Below are 19,430 nucleotides of genomic sequence, written 5' to 3'. Positions count from 1 at the left end.
TACTAATGAGGTATGCAAGCAGTGCTTAATTTGAGCCAGTGGTTTCCGGTGCTCGGCACCGGAACTTAATTGTCAACACCGGCGCTTTTGACAGTCTACCACAAGGTTGCGCTTTCTGACTAATTTAGTGATCACCGAAGCAACAATTTATTATTAATTAAATATACATTAAAAATGACTATTGCCTGCCACCCTAGCATTTATATCGCTTTGGGGGTCTGAAATAGCCTGAATTGCCAAACTTGTAGGACTGTGATGATTGTTTTAACTATCTTTGGCAGCATGGTAGGGGAAAGGTTTTTTCCTTTTTTTTTTTTTACAAATTAAGCACTGTATGAAAGCCTGACCTACACATGCAAATCGTGTGAATTGTGCTTACAGAATTTTATATTGGAGGAAAATACATGTAGTGTGTATTCGAAGCATACAGTCATGGATTATGGTTGAGGAACCACATTTCCCTGCTGTAGTCTGTTTAATACTTTCGAAGTTTTCCACTTTAGTAGTACTTTCAAGTTTTGACCCAATGCCATCTAAAGAACAGTTGATATTGAAGATGATGCAAGTGCATTCAGAATATTTTTCATGCTAACAACTCCTTAATGTATTCCTTTAAAAGTCATGTGGGTGGTTTTAAGGAACTTCCAGAAAAGATGGTATAATTTGTAAAATCAAGAAAGATTAGTTTTTGAAATTGAATACCAGATTGTGGCCAATGTCTTCCTCCACCTTCTAATGTTCTTCTTTTTTCTTTTGCAGATGGTATTCCAATCCAAGGTAATGACCGAGTGATGATCTCATCGACCCGTAAACATTTCCAGCTCCTCACCATCTTAGCAGTGACAGCACAGGACCTTGGCATTTATGCATGTGTTGCCACTAATTACCTTGGTGGGGCTTCTACCTGCTGTCTCATAAAAAAAGCTGGTGAGTGAAGAATAGACCACACTATACTACCCGTTGTTTTATTGTGCAGTACATCATGAATTAAATAGTCACAGCACATCATTCTACTGTTTTAAGCCCTACCACATTTGCTATCACAGGTCATGTGACTTTTTTTGTAAACAAATTTTTATTAGCATTTACATTAAGATATGCATACAATCTTAAACAATTTACCCCCACTACCACCACACTCCCTTAAGTTCAGTCCCCATTACAGTATGTATTCAACACATATTTATTTTGCCAATTACATTTTTACCCATTTGCTTACATAGAATCATCTTTCTTTTCTAAATTTTTAAGGGAATCTAATAAATGATTGATCCTCTTCCTTTCCTCATATCACTATACAATATTGCACTTGCATAACCTGCCTAACAAACTAACTTTCCATTGTGCTACCCTAGGGGCCCTGGCCGCCTTCCAGTTCATAGTTATTTCACGTCTTGCAAGGGCCAAAGATAAATCAATAAATCCTGTAGTATTTTTACACTTGGATGTCCTTGGAAACCCACCCAGCAGACTGACCCTAGGAGTACATTATTGATCTCTTTGTTGGCTCATTTATATTGAATATTACTTCCCTCCAGTATTCCACTAATAATGTGCATGACCATACTATGTGCAACATTTCTGCACCCCGTTCACCACATCTTGGGCATGCAACATTTGTCTGGTAAATTCAAGCTTATTTTTCCCGGAGTTAGATATGCTCTGTGCAAGTAGTACAAATGTATAATTTTAAATCTCACATTTTTTAGATACAATGTATGAATAAATCGCAAAAAGGTACAAAGTTCCCCTGGAGAGAGATAAAAAATATGTTTGTGTTTTTGGGAGGAGAACAAAGGCAGGGAACAGAATGTTCCCTTATTGGAACTAGAAGACCTCACACACCCAGACAGCTAGGTGTCATGCTTCATCATTGGTCTCCTGCTCCTCGTCAGACTGGCGCTGCAATGTCTGACGGGCGCCAAAAGGCGCTCTTTGTTGGAGTTCTTTTGTTCCAGCCAATGGTTAAGTGCGTGTGAGGGGGGTCTTGGTGAAGGTGTAGTCGTGAGAGAGTGGTGATATTTAAAAGAAGGTGGGTCAGTCCACAAGGGTCTTTATTCACGTGGCTGACTCCCTTGGTTAAAAGGGTGGGAGGGGAGATAGGGACTGTAAGGGGCACAGCAGACTAACTCAATCCTCTAAATAGGTCGACATGTTTCTTGCCCAACTGGCAATTCTTCAGGACCTCGAGTGCTCAGTACTACACAGTGAAAAACAACAAAAAGGAGAAAAATACAACCTCTCTGGGTCAGTAAGAAGGCAGGCCAAGTGGTCCTGCTCTAACGGGGAGACCTAGAAGAAATGCGTAGAAATAAGCCAGGCAATTAGACAGTGGCGTTGTCTCATCAACAATAGATCTCCACAGTTCACTACGGTTCTCCGCAGTACACACATACATAGATTATTTTAAAAAAGAAATGTATTAAGAAATACACTAGATGGGCATATCAAAGGTAGATATCCATGGCCATATCTATATCGTATAGCAATACAAAAACACTTGTAAAATGGAGGATGAAGATGTCATAAGGTAGAGATTGCTGCAGCTAGTCCTTACCCCAGGAGTGTCCCTAGTAGGCCCCGCAGTCTGTTCCCGTGGGGCTGCTCAATAAGGTAAGGTACCTGTAAAAGAGAGAGACACACGCATACATCGTGCACTGAGTGTCAGTTTCAACTTAAGAGGTAGAGGGGATAAAAGGCACAATGTTCAGACAGCCGTTCATGAGGCGATAGATAGGGAATACCTCGTAATCGAGAGATGCGGAATTGCTCGTTGTCGTACCAGCCACCGCTTCCAAAATCGTAACGAGTCAAGCCAACACCTCCAGGATAATCCAAGTGGGTGGCGTGCATGGCAAACCCTGTTACGTCGATGGGCGGACACTCGGGGGGATGAGAGGAGGACTACCCTGCGTGAAGCAAAAGGTGCCGTCATTGCCCTCCTTAGGGTGGCGAAGGGATGCGTAATATGATTCCTAGGTCCCCAAACAGGCCCCCCGTGACCCGTCCCTCGACTCTCACGGCGAGCCATAAACACAGACCGCCCCACTAGGAACCGGTATCCATGAGGAAATGGGGATTACTCGAGAAGACCCTCGAGGTTAGTGGCAGAATACCACCAGCGAGATGTGGAGGACACCTACATCCCAACAACGACCTTGTCGTTCACAGACGGTCACACCGCTTACCTGTAGCGTGAGCAGCCAGGGTTCGAAAACCTACCCACACGAAGAGCGCTCCAACGGTAGCGCGGAACAGCTGGTGCCGGTGTATCAAAACAGCCGGGACTAAATAGAGTGTCCCATACTTCCGCAGTAAGGATTCTGCCGGTGGGCGTGGTCCCCGGCGTTCCTGTCTGCGCATGCGTAGGATCGGTGTTTGCGTTTCGTGACAGGCTGCTGGTGTCCGTTGTTGAGAACGCGGCTGCAATATTAAAGTGGGGTTGTAGAGAAGGAAACCAAGTGCCCACAAGAGAGTGCATCGGGAAATTACACCCAAACCTGCTAGTATTATCGTGGTGTAACCTCAGTGTCCAAGTGAGACAATTGAAGGGGTACGGGGAGATGATGTAATCAATAACATTCAACGGTTGTGATCAAAGTAGGATGGGAACCCTCATGGCAAGGTGCTATTCCTGGATGGTAAGGCTGAGTGGACCTTGATCAGATAGAGGGAAAGAAGGGCAGGATTGTGATGCTGCTTAATGTCTAACGGCAGGTGGTGATTATCTAAAGCACACGGGGATCATCTAGATAGTGATGCCCAAGGGACGGAGTTATTCAGGCCCAGTGTATCTAATTGAAGACGGTGTATCCATCGCTGTTCGATCCTGAACAGGGCTTGTTGTGTAATTGATGCATGAGACTCGAGTACTAGCCACTTGATGCTATCTGCCTGGTGGCCATGTTGGACATAGAGTTCATAGAGTCTTGTGTGGGTTTTAGAGCACCGAATATTGCTCTTATGCTCCATGATTCTTAACTTAACCTGCCTCATTGTCATGCCAATGTAGTTTTTTCCGCAGGGGCAGATCAGTAAGTAGATACATCTGGGGCTGTTACAATTTGTATGTTTATTCATGTGCCAGGTAAAGGTATCCGATAGTTTAATTTCTTTACACTGTACTGTCTGTTGGCATACAACACAGCCCCCGCACTGATAGTGACCAATTACTGGTGGAAGCCTCCACAAGGTACTTTGGCCAGTGATCGTTAGTTTTTTGGGGCGTGTATGGATAAGGGCATCTTTAAGATTGGACGTGTGTTTGAAGGCAAAACGGGGACGTGGGATGTCAAGGTCCCCTGTGTTGAGTAACCCCCAGTGTTTGTTCACAGTTTTTTTCAGAAACGCTGAATTCTTTGTGAAGCAAGTTACACAAGTGATCAGGTTGTCAGGTTCTTTGTGACGTGTTTCCAAAAGGGCCTCTCTAGGGGTATTGAGGGCTCTTTTGCGTGAGTTGTGAATCAATCTAGTAGGATACCCTCTATCTTGTAGTTTGTGTTGGAGCAGAGCAGACTCTGTTTTATAGTCGGAATTGGCAGTGCAGTTTCTGCGAATCCTAAGAAACTGACCAAAGGGCAAGTTTTCCCGTAAGGCTCTGGGATGATGGATTTTGAAAAGGAGCAGACTATTCCTGTCTGTCTCCTTGCGATACAGGGAGGTGCTCAATCCTTCTTGGTCCAGGCAGATGGTTAAATCCAAGAATGGTATCATGGTATCAGAGAATGTGCCTGTAAACCTGAGGAATGGATTCTGATGATTAATCCAAGCACAGAAAGCGTCGCAGCTCTCCCGGTCCCCTCGCCAGAGGACCAGTATTTCATCGATATACCTGCGCCAGAGTGTGATGTTCTGGACAAAGGGATTATGTGCTGAGTGGATGCATTGGTCTTCAAAGGTGGCCATATAAATGCAGGCTAGGCTAGGGGCAAATGTAGAACCCATCGAGGTCCCCTGAATCTGGTGGAAAAATTGGGACCCATACTGGAAAAAGTTCTCATTTAATGCTATACTAGCACAGGCCATAATGAAGGAAACGGGCGTGGGTGAGGTCCAATCTTCCATCCGGAGAGTGGACTCAACATCTTCCAAAGTAGCCTGCTGGGGAATGTTAGTATTATTATTATTATTAAAAAATTTATATAGCGCACAGCTACCCTAGGGCATCCCGGCGCTATGAACAGTACATCAATCAGGAACCATGAGATAGTTGGACCAGCTTACACAGGAAACAGATGTGTTTTCAGGCACCTGCGAAAACGCAGGATGCAGGTCTCAGCACGAAGTTTTAGTGGCAGAGAGTTCCAAAGAGTTGCTGTGTGCACAGAAAAACGTCTCCCGCCCGTTCGCGCTCTTTTTACTCTCGGGACGTGGAGCAAGCATTTCTGATCGGACCTTAGCGCTCTGTTCGCTTTATACGGCACTACCAGATTCCTCAGGATAGATGGTCCGTTACCCTGAAGAATTTTGTGTGCGGTACAGAGTGCCTTAAACTTCACTCTCTCCCGTACCGGTAACCAGTGCAGAGCCCTAAGGGCAGGTCTGGCAGATTCTGTTCTGGGGATGCCCATCAGTAGCCTGGCCGCCGCATTTTGCACCTGCTGAAGTTTGTTAAAAGTGGATTCAGGGGCGCCTAAAAAAAGACCATTACTATAGTCAAGGCGAGATGTTATCAGCCCCTGAATCAACAACTTCCTCGATGAAAGGGGAAGAAGCGGGAAGATTTTTCTAGCAGCCCGCAGCAGGGCAAAACATACTCCCGCAGTTCTTTTAGCGTGCGTTCTGAAGGAGAGATCTTGCTCCAGCCAGACTCCCAGGCTCTTGATCTCATCTTTCATTGTTGGTAAATCACCCATACAGCTAGGCCAGCATGTTAATGGCAATGGAGGAGCTTTATTGCCAAGTAACATAATCTCTGTTTTAGAGCCGTTCAACTTCAAAGATGAACTGCTCATCCAGGCGTAGACATCCACCAGGCATGAGTGCAGCAAGTCAGGATTCTCCACCAGTTGAGGAAGGGCGACCACCAACTGAGTATCGTCAGCATAGCTGATGATCTTGATGTTAAAAGGGGCCACCACATCCTCCAGGGGGGCCATATAGACATTAAATAATGTCGGGCTCAAGGCCGAGCCCTGCGGCACCCCCCACTGGAGAGAGATGGATGAAGACTTGTTGCTACCTTCCCAGACCTGGTAAGACCGGCCTTCAAGAAATGAACCAAGCCACTTCAAAGCGGCCCCTGCCACCCCCACCTCTGACAGCCGCTGAGTCAACACCCGATGGCTCACGGTGTCGAACGCGGCACTCAGATCCAGGAGGATCACTGCCACTGATCCTCCCGAATCTAAGATGCGTCTGGATTCCTCAACGACTGCCAGGAGGGCCGTGTCAGTGCCCTGGCCAGGACGGAAGCCGGTCTGCGAGTCTCGCAGCAGGCCATTCGACTCTAAAAAATTGGAGAGTCGGAGGTTTGCAAGCTTCTCAGCAATTTTGCTGAGGCCTGGCAGCAGAGAGATGGGCCTGTAATTGGCCAGCTCCGCCGTGTCAAGGTTAGATTTTTTAACAATGCTTTGACCACGGCTTTTTTCCAGCTGGGTGGTACCAGCCCTTGAGTGAAGGAGGCATTAATTAGGTCCGTAATGGGTCCTACCACAGCGGTTGCTACTTGCTTTAAAACTCTAAAAGGGACTGGGTCCATGGGGGAACCACTTTTTATGGAGGCTATGACTTTTAGCGTTTCCGCTTCTGAAACTGGGCCAAACATATCCAAGGAAGTGCGTTGCTCTTTCCCCTGAGCTGGGGGGAGCTCTTTTTGGGTCCCTTGCGGTGTCATAACCTGGGGGAGGGAGTTAAGTATCTTCACAATTTTAATGTGAAAGAACTCAGCCAACTCCTTGCACTTCTGAGGATCGTGGATGACCGCTGGTTCCGGGACTTTAAGGAGTTCTTGTACCACCTTAAATGTTTCTCTGGAGGAGTTTGAGGCAAGTTGTATACGCTCCTCAAAAAATTGTGCTTTAGCCAGGCGTAGGGCTGCCTTGTAGCCCCTCATCGCTATCCAGTAGTCCTTGCGCTTGGCGGCATCAAATTTCTTCCTCCAGGCCCTTTCAAGTTTCTTACACCCTTTTTTAAGCAGGCGGAGCTCATCCGTAAACCAAGGGGCAGAAACAATTCTTTTTTCCCTCCTCTGTATCGTTTTCAAGGGAATGAGGGTATCAAGCGAGGCATTCAGCCACCTGTTAAGGTCAGCATCACCTTTAATCGGGTCTGACACGGGTGGAGGTTGTGAATTTGCCAGGTTGTGGGTCCAGTCATTGATCGATAATCTGGACCATACACGGTCCACCACAACCGCTTGATGTATCGGTGTTAAGGGCAGTTTAACTTGCCATTCCACCGCCACTAACGAATGGTCTGACCATGGGAGAGGGAGGGCTGGTCTGGCCTTAAGCCGGGGGATGTTAGAGAAGACTGGGTCCAGTAAGTGGCCCTTCTCATGTGTGGCTCCAGAATTAATTAGCTGAAGATCACAGGCAGTCAGGTCGCCTTTAAGATCTGAGGCAATTATATCTGTGGTATCATTAAAATGGAGGTTCAAATCCCCTAACACGATAAAAGAAGAAGTATAAAGCGCCTCCACATCCAAAGTTAAGAGGAGGTCGACGCTCTCTCTCCCCTCGATGGAATCAATGAGGCGGAGCACATCCCTAGTGTCTTGGAGAAAAGATGGTATCTTTTTCACAATAGGTTGGAGGAACACATCGCAAAATTTGGACAAGGGCTCCAACAGTGAGCCGATGCCGGATACAATTGGCCTACCTGGTACAGGAGTGGTACCCTTATGAATTTTGGGTAGGGTATAGAAATAAGGGATAACAGGGTCCTTAGTGAGTAGAAAGTCAGCCTCATTTTTGGATATCCACTCGTTGGTTTCTCCTTCCATGACCAGGCTGGTGATGGTGGTAGTAAGCCTTGCGGTTGGGTCAATAGCCAGTGGTCTGTAGTGGGTTATATTAGCAAGTTGTCGTTTGCATTCAGTATCATAGTCACTGGAATTTTGGATTACTGTGGCTCCCCCTTTGTCAGCCTGCTTGATGACAATGGTGGTGTCATTCCCTAGGGTTTGTACAGCTTGTCTTTCAGCATTAGTGAGGTTATTGAAGGTATTTGTATTTGGTTTACTCTCCAAAGTCTTAAGGACTGCCCTCTCGAAGACCAGAACTTCGGGTGGAACCATGCCATCAGTTGGAGTAATGTGGAGGGTTTACGCAACCCTGTGTCAGTTACATCGCTCTCCGATCCCTCACCGAAGAAGGAACACAGGCGTATTTTTCTGAAGAGTTGTTTAACCTCGCACATTTAATTAAAGCTGTCTGGGATGGGGTGGGGACAAAGCCCAAACCCTTTTCGAGGACCTCAGTCTCAGTGGGGGTAAGGGATCTCGTGGAAAGGTTGACTATCAAACTCTCCTCCCTCTGGTTGAGCTCCTGGTTTTCACTGATGTTGATGTGGTTGGTTGGTCTTGCCATTGTACCCCTTTCTGACCTCCCCGCTTTCGCCCTCTTCCTCTGCCCCAACCTCTATCGTGAAAAGGAGGGTTCATTGGAAAGAACTGTTGTGGTCCCTGGGGATAGAAGGGGTATGGCCAGGGTGGCATCATTTGCGGTGGTCCCTGGAACATTTGACCCTGATTGAAACCTTGGTTCCAATTCGACCGGTGTTGATTGCGGTAGTTAGTAGAGGGGTACCCCCCGCTGGAATCACTGCCGGACGAGCCCCTACGGTTACCCACATCTGAACTTTCATCAGAGGAGTAGCTGTTTTTCTTATTAGTGTAACCCTCGTTAAGATAGGGGTGCACCTTCTCTTTATCGAACTTGGCCACATCTTTCTGAAGTTTGGTCATTTTTTGTTTTAATAAAAACTCTTGATTCTCGGAAATCTCTTGATTGATTTCAGTCAGTTTGGTGGTAAAGGGGGTCTTAGTGAAAGTACCTCTAATTGCTGTCTCTAAGGCAGTGATTTTGACAAGTAGGGCATCCGCCAGTCTCTTGGCCGTTTTGACAATCAAGAACAGTAGGTCCTTCGTGCACTTCCATGACACTTGGCACCAATCTCCCTTAAACTGTCTGTCTTCGAGAAAAAGTCTTGGTATGATGTTAACCAGAAGGCCCTGTGGGGCTAAATTTGCTCTCAAATATTCCGTCATCATGAATCCATGGACAGTGATCCTGAGCCATTCTTTCTTCATTATAGTTAATGTGGCCCAATCATCATTATTAGAGCCTGAGGCAGTGGCACCTCCAACCCCAAAGGGTGGGGGTGCCGATCTTAATGCCTCTGCTATGGCATCTTCATCGAAGCTCAAGCCTGGGACGTCTTCCATATTGGGGAGATCGCTCTTAGCTAGTATGGAATTACTATTGAGCAAACAAAGGAAGGAAATAGAGGGGCCCTAGAGGGACCAAGGTCTGATTCTAGGGACCCAATGGTCCTGACAGTGGAATGTCACTGCAGGTAACCTAAAGGGTTCCGTGGGACAAATCCCACGCTCAGAATTCAATACAAAAGTGGGAACCACCTGTGGACAATATTTAACGGGGTCCAGTGTACATGTCCAGTCCACCAAATCGCAAAAAGGTACAAAGTTCCCCTGGAGAGAGATACAAAATATGTGTGTGTTTTTGGGAGGAGAACAAAGGCAGGGAACAGAATGTTCCCTTATTGGAACTAGAAGACCTCACACACCCAGACAGCTAGGTGTCATGCTTCATCATTGGTCTCCTGCTCCTCGTCAGACTGGCGCTGCAATGTCTGACGGGCGCCAAAAGGCGCTCTTTGTTGGAGTTCTTTTGTTCCAGCCAATGGTTGAGTGCGTGTGAGGGGGGTCTTGGTGAAGGTGTAGTCGTGAGAGAGTGGTGATATTTAAAAGAAGGTGGGTCAGTCCACAAGGGTCTTTATTCACGTGGCTGACTCCCTTGGTTAAAAGGGTGGGAGGGGAGATAGGGACTGTAAGGGGCACAGCAGACTAACTCAACCCTCTAAATAGGTCGACATGTTTCTTGCCCAACTGGCAATTCTTCAGGACCTCGAGTGCTCAGTACTACACAGTGAAAAACAACAAAAAGGAGAAAAATACAACCTCTCTGGGTCAGTAAGAAGGCAGGCCAAGTGGTCCTGCTCTAACGGGGAGACCTAGAAGAAATGCGTAGAAATAAGCCAGGCAATTAGACAGTGGCGTTGTCTCATCAACAATAGATCTCCACAGTTCACCACGGTTCTCCGCAGTACACACATACAAAGATTATTTCCCTCTATCTGATCAAGGTCCACTCAGCCTTACCATCCAGGAATAGCACCTTGCCATGAGGGTTCCCATCCTACTTTGATCACAATTGTTGAATGTTAGTGATTACATCATCTCCCAGTACCCCTTCAATTGTCTCACTTGGACACTGAGGTTACACCACGATAATACTAGCAGGTTTGGGTGTAATTTCCCGATGCACTCTCTTGTGGGCACTTGGTTTCCTTCTCTACAACCCCACTTTAATATGGCCGCCGCATTCTCAACAACGGACACCAGCAGCCTGTCACGAAACGCAAACACCGATCCCACGCATGCGCAGACAGGAACGCCGGGGACCACGCCCACCGGCAGAATCCTTACTGCAGAAGTACGGGACACTCTATTTAGTCCCGGCTGTTTTGATACACCGGCACCAGCTGTTCCGCGCTACCGTTGGAGCGCTCTTCGTGTGGGTAGGTTTTCTAACCCTGGCTGCTCACGCTACAGGTAAGAGGTGTGACCGTCTGTGAACGACAAGGTCGTTGTTGGGATGTAGGTGTCCTCCACATCTCGCTGGTGGTATTCTGCCACTAACCTCGAGGGTCTTCTCGAGTAATCCCCATTTCCTCGTAGATACCGGTTCCTAGTGTGGCGGTCTGTGTTTATGGCTCGCCGTGAGAGTCGAGGGACGGGTCACGGGGGGCCTGTTTGGGGACCTAGGAATCATATTACGCATCCCTTCGCCACCCTAACGAGGGCGATGGCGGCACCTTTTGCTTCACGCAGGGTAGTCCTCCTCTCATCCCCCCGAGTGTCCGCCCATCGACGTAACAGGGTTTGCCATGCACGCCACCCACTTGGATTATCCTGGAGGTGTTGGCTTGACTCGTTACGATTTTGGAAGCGGTGGCTGGTACGACAACGAGCAATTCCGCATCTCTCGATTACGAGGTATTCCCTATCTATCGCCTCATGAATGTCTGTCTGAACATTGTGCCTTTTATCCCCTCTACCTCTTAAGTTGAAACTGACACTCAGTGCACGATGTATGCGTGTGTCTCTCTCTTTTACAGGTACCTTACCTTATTGAGAAGCCCCACGGGAACAGACTGCGGGGCCTACTAGGGACACTCCTAGGGTAAGGACTAGCTGCAGCAATCTCTACCTTATGACATCTTCATCCTCCATTTTACAAGTGTTTTTGTATTGCTATACTATATAGATATGGCCATGGATATCTACCTTTGATATGCCCATCTAGTGTATTTCTTAATACATTTCTTTTTTAAAATAATCTTTGTATGTGTGTACTGCGGAGAACCGTGGTGAACTGTGGAGATCTATTGTTGATGAGACAACGCCACTGTCTAATTGCCTGGCTTATTTCTACGCATTTCTTCTAGGTCTCCCCGTTAGAGCAGGACCACTTGGCCTGCCTTCTTACTGACCCAGAGAGGTTGTATTTTTCTCCTTTTTGTTGTTTTTCACTGTGTAGTACTGAGCACTCGAGGTCCTGAAGAATTGCCAGTTGGGCAAGAAACATGTCGGCCTATTTAGAGGGTTGAGTTAGTCTGCTGTGCCCCTTACAGTCCCTATCTCCCCTCCCACCCTTTTAACCAAGGGAGTCAGCCACGTGAATAAAGACCCTTGTGGACTGACCCACCTTCTTATAAATATCACCACTCTCTCACGACTACACCTTCACCAAGACCCCCCTCACACGCACTCAACCATTGGCTGGAACAAAAGAACTCCAACAAAGAGCGCCTTTTGGCGCCCGTCAGACATTGCAGCGCCAGTCTGACGAGGAGCAGGAGACCAATGATGAAGCATGACACCTAGCTGTCTAGGTGTGTGAGGTCTTCTAGTTCCAATAAGGGAACATTCTGTTCCCTGCCTTTGTTCTCCTCCCAAAAACACACACATATTTTTTATCTCTCTCCAGGGGAACTTTGTACCTTTTTGCGATTTGGTGGACTGGACATGTACACTGGACCCCGTTAAATATTGTCCACAGGTGGTTCCCACTTTTGTATTGAACAATGTATAAATACCCAAGAATTGTAAACCATTCAAACTCTGGTATTTGATGTGCCAAATCCCTCTCCCGCTTTTCTCTTAGACGAACAAGAGGTGTTATTGTATCGCTTCTTATTGCCTGATAAAGGCACGTCACTGCCTTCATATGACCCGTCATGGTCCACAATATTTGACAAACACTATCTACTTGTGGATGTGTGATTTTGTGCTGAAATATTTTAATCTTTGCCTATTCATATACAAGCAATGTCTAGAAATAGTAAAAGGGGAGAACATCAGTGCTGGTGAGTTCGTATTTGACCTAAAGGTCTAAAGCTTATCTTAGCTGCACACAGTGGTGCTGGAAGAATTCTCAGAGAGGGGGTGCTGCCATCAGTGTTACATCAATGAAGTCCTTGGGATTCTGAAAATCCAAGCACGTCACAAAGTGTAGCAATTGAGCCACGTCCAAACAGCAGGAGCCTGGTAGGCAAGTCTAGCAATGTATCCGGTGGTGCATTTTGGAGCATAATGTTGCAAAAATATTACTGAAGCATGATGGGGTAGTGAACTGTTGTTCACAGACAGCACATTTCTTTAGTTGAAATTTACACACATGCTGTTTTACTGATAAAACTATGAAACGTACAAAGGATGATGTGTGTAAATTGTGTTTCAGTTAGTGCTTAATTTGCAAAAAAATTAAATAAAATACTGTCGGTGCCCGAAGATCTGCTCCGAAGCCCATGGCTGATGCAATTAAATCAAACACAAGGAGATGATGGACCGATTGCTGAAACTTTTCAGACACAGATCTGGGTTGAATCAATCATCCGGTTTTGGGGTAACACCTCTCATCAGGTAGGTTAGCTTGAATCCAGTGGCAAAGTGAGCAAGGGACCCACGTCTGGGGATGCCCTGCCAACTTAGGGCGTACAAGGCAAAAACAAGGAGATGATGGACCGTGTGCTGAAACTTTTCAGACACTCACCCCCCGTCACAGATCTGGGTTGAAGCCATCATCGTTCTTTACCTCAGTTCAGACCCAGCTATATGAAAATCAGTCTTGACCCTGTGCCTCATGGCAACAATCCAGCCAGAACTGCCAAGCCAGGTCTACCCTGAACAAGAAACAAGCATCCTGGGACCGGTTTCGGGGGCAATACCCCTCATCAGACATGCTAGCTTGCCTGTTTAATCCAGTACCAGACACTAACTACTACTTCATCTCATGGATGAAGATTCTTGCGTTCATGGTGGCATTTCCGTCTTTCTCTTCCTTTGTTTTTCTGTTTGTGTGTTTTTCCTTCTCTTTCTTTCAGTAAATATCTGATTTGGAAAACAGAGGCCGGTCCCCAAAAATGAGTGCCACTGGAACCAACCGACAACTACCAGCTCAGATTAAGCACTGGTTTCAGAGACTATTTATTATTAGCACATCATCAAGTAAAAAGCCTAGTTTCGTTTTAGCCCTATTAAAATATATTTGTTTTCGTCACACTTCAGAATTACAAAAAACATGCTTTTTTTATGCTTTCTTAACTGCTGATTTATTTTGATATTTTTATGTAGTTCATTTTTAGGTATTTAAATGTTGTACCTTAGAAAAAAACTGACAACCTACAACATTTTCTTTTACACTCCCTCTATCTCAGCAGGATTGTATCACATATCAATCAAGCAATCAATCAGCATTTATAGAGCACAGGACTGTCACCCCCGGGGTTATCTGGTTGCTGGGGTGCGAGGTCTCCGTTGAAAGGTCAGGTCATGAGGAAACAGCAGGAAGAGGGAAGTAATAAGCAGAAAAAGGCAAAACAGAGGGCAGAACAACAAGCAAGCAGAATGGCAAATCAGAGAGCAGAAAAACAAGCAGAAAAGAAAACCAGAGGGCAGAAAAAAGAACTGAAAAAGGCAAAACTGAGGGCAGGAAAATGAGCAGAAAAGGGCAAAACCATGGCCAAAAAAACCGCAGAAAAGGCTAAACAGAGCAGTAAAACTGTCATTATTCCCTCGGAGGCCTCTCAAAATCGGTTCGTTGCTCAAATGGGTCCACCTCAGACACCCTAAATTCCGGTTTGCCATTGTAGCACGGAAGCTTAAGGTGGTCAATCGGGGGAAGGAAAGGATGGGAACAGCGGGGAGGGAGACCTGTGAAAACAAAAGACTTATTTAGATCAAGTGATCCATAATGCAACATATACATAACAAATACATAATAATCACAGACAGAAACCCCTGGTTCAACGGTTCCCTCAACATGGAGAGGAGATCCCTACGGCAATCTGAAAGAATCTGGAGGCAACACCCCTCTGCTATGCATCTAAAACTTCTCCGCCATGCGAAAAACGCCTTCAAAAGCACATCCTCAATTCCCAAAAATAATATTTCAGATCGGAATTGGGGAATGCCAGGAATAGACCCCGCAAGCTCTTTGAACTGGTAAAACACCAATCTAATAAATTGGCTAAAACACTGAAAGAATCCCCCAAATCTCTAATATCGTCAGAGAAATTCTTCTCCTTCTTCGCTGATAAAATCACGGCATTAGGAATTGAACTCAGCACCGACACCTACTCTCAACCCCTTCCTGACCTGCCCCCTTTATCTGCACCACCCCCTCTGGCCTCACCTAAAAACCGAGCCCGCTGGACTATTTCCGAATACTATAACGAAGACTCCATCTCCAAAATCCCCTCTACCTTAAACCCTAATAACCACTTTAATGACCCACTACCTTCCAACTGCCTCGCTGCCACCCCCCAATCCATCGTTCCTTGCTGGACTACAATAATCAACGCCTCTCTCCAGCAGGGTTTGATTCAGGACCCTTTGAAAGCCGGCCAAGTCCTCCCTATTTTAAAAAAAACATCACTGGATCCAGCCTCCCCTTACAATTTCAGACCTATCTCCAATATCCCACTATTAGCCAAAGTATTGGAGAAGTGTGTACAACAGCAACTAACTCAGCACATCTACAACTTCCGTCCTACTTGATGACTTCCAATCTGGATTCAGACCAGGGCACAACACTGAAACCACTATGCTCCACATCATGGACGATGCCCTAGACCAAGGCAAAGCCTGCCTGCTAATCCTCCTTGATCTATCTTCCGCCTTCGACACGGTCAATCATGAAAAACTACTTGAATGCCTCAGATTCAGGATGGGTCTGTATGGCGTGGTCCTAGAATGGTTCAAGTCCTTCCTCCACACCCGCTCCCAGAGATTCCTCATCAATGGCAACCTATCAGCTTCCACCCCGGTCACTGTTGGAGTCCCCCAAGGCTCAACCCTGTCCCCCACCCTCTTTAATCTTTACTTAGAGCCGCTAGTTCTTCGTACTGCCAACATCTCCTACCATATGTATGTGGACGATACCCAAATATACATCTATATCTCTTCGCTTGAAGAGATCCTCTCACTGAATGAGACCCTAAAACTGACTGTCCAATGGCTAGCCAAAAACCAACTGAAACTTAACGCAAAGAAAACTGAATTTCTCCTAATCTCCCTTTCAAAAGTCAATCCGGAGATTCTGATGTGGATCACGGCCATCATAACCCTGAACTGCCCGCCAACCATTGTGGACTCTGCCAAATCCCTGGGCATAATCCTCGACGGTAACCTGAACATGCGAGACCACATTAACTCGACGGCTAAAGCAGCCAGATTCCACATGAGCTACCTATGGAAGCTGAAAACTTTCATCGATGCTCCTGACTTAAAAATGGCAGTTCAAGCACTAGTCATCTCTAGACTGGAATATGGCTGTTCCACCCTCACAAGATTACCCAAGATCTCCTTAGCACCTCTAAATGCCTGCCTCAATGCGGCCGCCAGACTACTCACAGGCACCACGAAATTCGACCACATCTCCCCACACATGAAAGCGCTGAACTGGCTCCCTCTTGAGGCCAGAATTCATTTGAAACTGGCATGCATTACACACAAGGCTCTATACACAAACTCCCCAGCTTATCTGGCACAGAAACTAGTGGTATCTGGAGGAACAGGAACTCCCGATACTCTAGAAACCTCTTACTCCAACCTGCCTTCTTTCAGAAAAAAAGAACCTACAATAGGGCGTTCATCAGAGCAGCACCAAGAATTTGGAACTCCTTTCCACCCACCATCAGAAGAATCCCTTCTCTAGTACGTTTCAAAAAGGAGGCCAAATCCTTCCTCATGGGTAAATTCCTTGTCTTAGGCCTGCCCTCAACCGCCACATTGTGCCAGTTGAATCTAAGACTATTGCTTCTTCCACAGATCACGAATTCTCCCTGACAAGAATATGTGAGACCTTTGTTTTACTGACTCTAACTATGATTGTGACCATATACCTGTATCCCCTTTTCCCTATGTTCTCAGCACCACGGCCCTCGCCTTCCTTTTGTTGATTTTGTATACTTCTGCACTTTAAACGTGTTGTTTGTTCCCCGCTGTATACCGTGTAAAGTGCTCTGATACCCTCATGGGTCAAGTTCGCGCTCTATAAAACACAAAAATCCATACTAATATAATAAAGAGAGAGCCCAAACCTTTGAGGCGGGTAATCTCAGGAACAACAGCACCAATCACAACACCCAATACAGCGTTGGAAAGGGTAATTGCAGCAGAAGGACATAGGCTATGCAGACGCCCACCATATACATTTAAAAGGTAAAAGAACGGTGCCAGTAAAGTAGTCCCTTGTGGGCGTGTCTGCGTTGTGCTGTGGGCATGTGCTGGGGGCGTGACAAACCCTGGGGGCGTGTGGTACGTTCCGCCCTTCATGCCATGTCTCATATCGTGTGCTAATCCCACCCTGCTCCCTTTAAATACACCTGCACCCCACAATAATTACCCAACCTTACTCCTTAAAATACCCCAACACCCTTAAACACTAACCTATCTTAACCCTATAAATATACCCTGTACCCCAAAACCCAAACCTATCCCTAAACCCTAAGAATACCTCTGTACCCCAAAACCCAAACTTACCCTATAACCCTAAAATACCCCTGTACCCCAAAACCCAAACCTAGCCCTAAACCCTTAAAATACCCCTGTACCCCAAAACCCAAACCTATCCCTAAAAATACCCCTGTACCCCAAACCCCAAACCTAGCCCTGAACCCTATAAATACCCCTGTACCTCAAAACCCAAACCTACCCCAGAACCCTAAAAATACCCCTGCACCCCAAAACCAAAACCTAGCCCTGAACCCTAAAAATACCACTGTAACCCAAACCTAGCCCTGAACCCTTAAAATACCCCTGTACCCCAAAACCCAAACCTAGCCCTGAACCTTTAAAATACCCCTGTACCCCAAAACCCAAACCTACCCCTGAACCCTAAAAATACCCCTATACCCCAAAACCCAAAGCTACCCCTGAACCCTAAAAATACCCCTATACCCCAAAACCCAAACCTAGCCATGAACCCTAAAAATACCCCTGTACCCCAAAACCCATACCTATCCCTAAACCCTGAAACTACCCCTGTACCCCATAACCCAAAACTATATCTGAACCCTTAAAATACCCAAACACCTAAAAACATATACCTCAGTACCCCAAAACATAAACCCCTATACCCATACTTACCTTATCCAAACATTTAAAAAAAAACATGCTTTTACCATTCATGCATTTGCAACGAATTTCGTTGTAAATGTATGCGTGGTAAAAGCATATAAAATGTAATGCCATGCGTTATAATGGCATTGCGGGGTCATGGTACTTTCGTAATGAAAGTATGCGGAGTGATGGTATGCGGAAAGAACGTTGCGGAATAATGGGTGTTTACCCTCCCCCGGTAAGTACATTGGTGGCACGGCGGTCCACATCTCCGGCAACATACTCATATTTTTTCACCACCCATTTCAAAAATGCAAAGGTCTCTCTCATTGATGGCCAGCACAGACATACACTTTTAGACACACCTCCCGCCACAAGTTCTAGAATTGCGAACTTTTGAGCTGGGGAGCTACATTCGAATCTCGGCATCAGCTCAACATCCTGTGATTCCAGGCAAATCGCTTTGTCTCCCCGTGCCTACCACAAATGAATGTGTTCTTTTGTAATGTAAATTGTGCTCATGCCATGTTGTCAAGTTCGCGCTATATAATATTGCAAGCAAAAATAAAGTAGGGAAACTTGAGTTCACACACTACTGAACGCGCACTCTTAAGTGCATCAGCAGTGCACTGTGAATCGGAGCATTTCACAGACCTGTCACAGATAAGAAATGCTATCAAAACGAAATCCTACAAAACAATATACTACTGGCCGACAGCAATTCATACCCGGACAACGTTGGGACGGGCTGCTAGTAAATATATAAATAAACAACATCTGACAACAGAACAGAGATTTATATGAGAATCATCTTTTTATATACCTGTAAAGGAAAATAACATGCTTATGCAGCCACCTTTAGGAAGGACGATTAGCCCTCATCACAACTTTCCAAAAGACACTACTTTGTCTTTCTGAACCGCAGAGGTTTGGACCCAATCACTGTGCATATACTGTGAACAGAAACCAGTATTATCAGGCTTTTTCCAATAGGTATACATATAAACAATTTACACCTTTATCTGTACTCTAAATCATACCCACCTAGAGGGTATACAACCTTTACCACGCAACTTTTACAACGACCTACCATTACCATGCATTTTTTACAACGCAGGATCCATTACAACGCATACCATTACCACGCATGTATTTACAACGCAGATACCTTTACAACGCATAACATTACAACGTAAGTATTGGTAAGTATATTATTTTATTAAAAATATTATAAGTTTGCGTTTTTGGGTAAAGGGGTATTTTTAGGGTTCAGGGTCAGTTTTGGGTTTTTGGGTAAAGGGGTATTTTTAGGGTTCAGGGTCAGTTTTGGGTTTTTGGGTAAAGGGGTATTTTTAAGGGTTCAGGGTCAGTTTTCAGTTTTTGGGTAAAGGGGTATTTTTAGGGTTCAGGGTCAGTTTTCAGTTTTTGGGTAAAGGGGTATTTTTAGGGTTCAGGGTCAGTTTTCAGTTTTTGGGTAAAGGGGTATTTTTAGGGTTCAGGGTCAGTTTTCAGTTTTTGGGTAAAGGGGTATTTTTAGGGTTCAGGGTCAGTTTTCAGT

The 19,430-nt window shown here is 45.8% G+C and overlaps 1 protein-coding gene across 1 annotated transcript in view; it reads left to right on the top strand.

Moving 5' to 3' along the window:
• The window catches only part of OBSCN (obscurin, cytoskeletal calmodulin and titin-interacting RhoGEF), a 2,124,484-nt gene that overhangs the window by 1,632,261 nt on the left and 472,793 nt on the right, over window positions 1-19,430 (top strand). Inside the window, exon 114 of the mRNA XM_078665296.1 lies at window positions 760-927. Coding sequence (XP_078521422.1) covers window positions 760-927 — 168 coding nt within the window. The remainder of the gene's footprint in view (window positions 1-759; window positions 928-19,430) is intronic.

This window comes from Lissotriton helveticus, chromosome 10 (assembly GCF_964261635.1).
Source record: "Lissotriton helveticus chromosome 10, aLisHel1.1, whole genome shotgun sequence".
In the NCBI taxonomy this organism is placed as follows: Eukaryota; Metazoa; Chordata; class Amphibia; order Caudata; family Salamandridae; genus Lissotriton; species Lissotriton helveticus.
The sequence above is the reverse complement of the archived record's forward strand: the minus strand, read 5'-3'. Positions and strand labels throughout refer to the sequence as shown.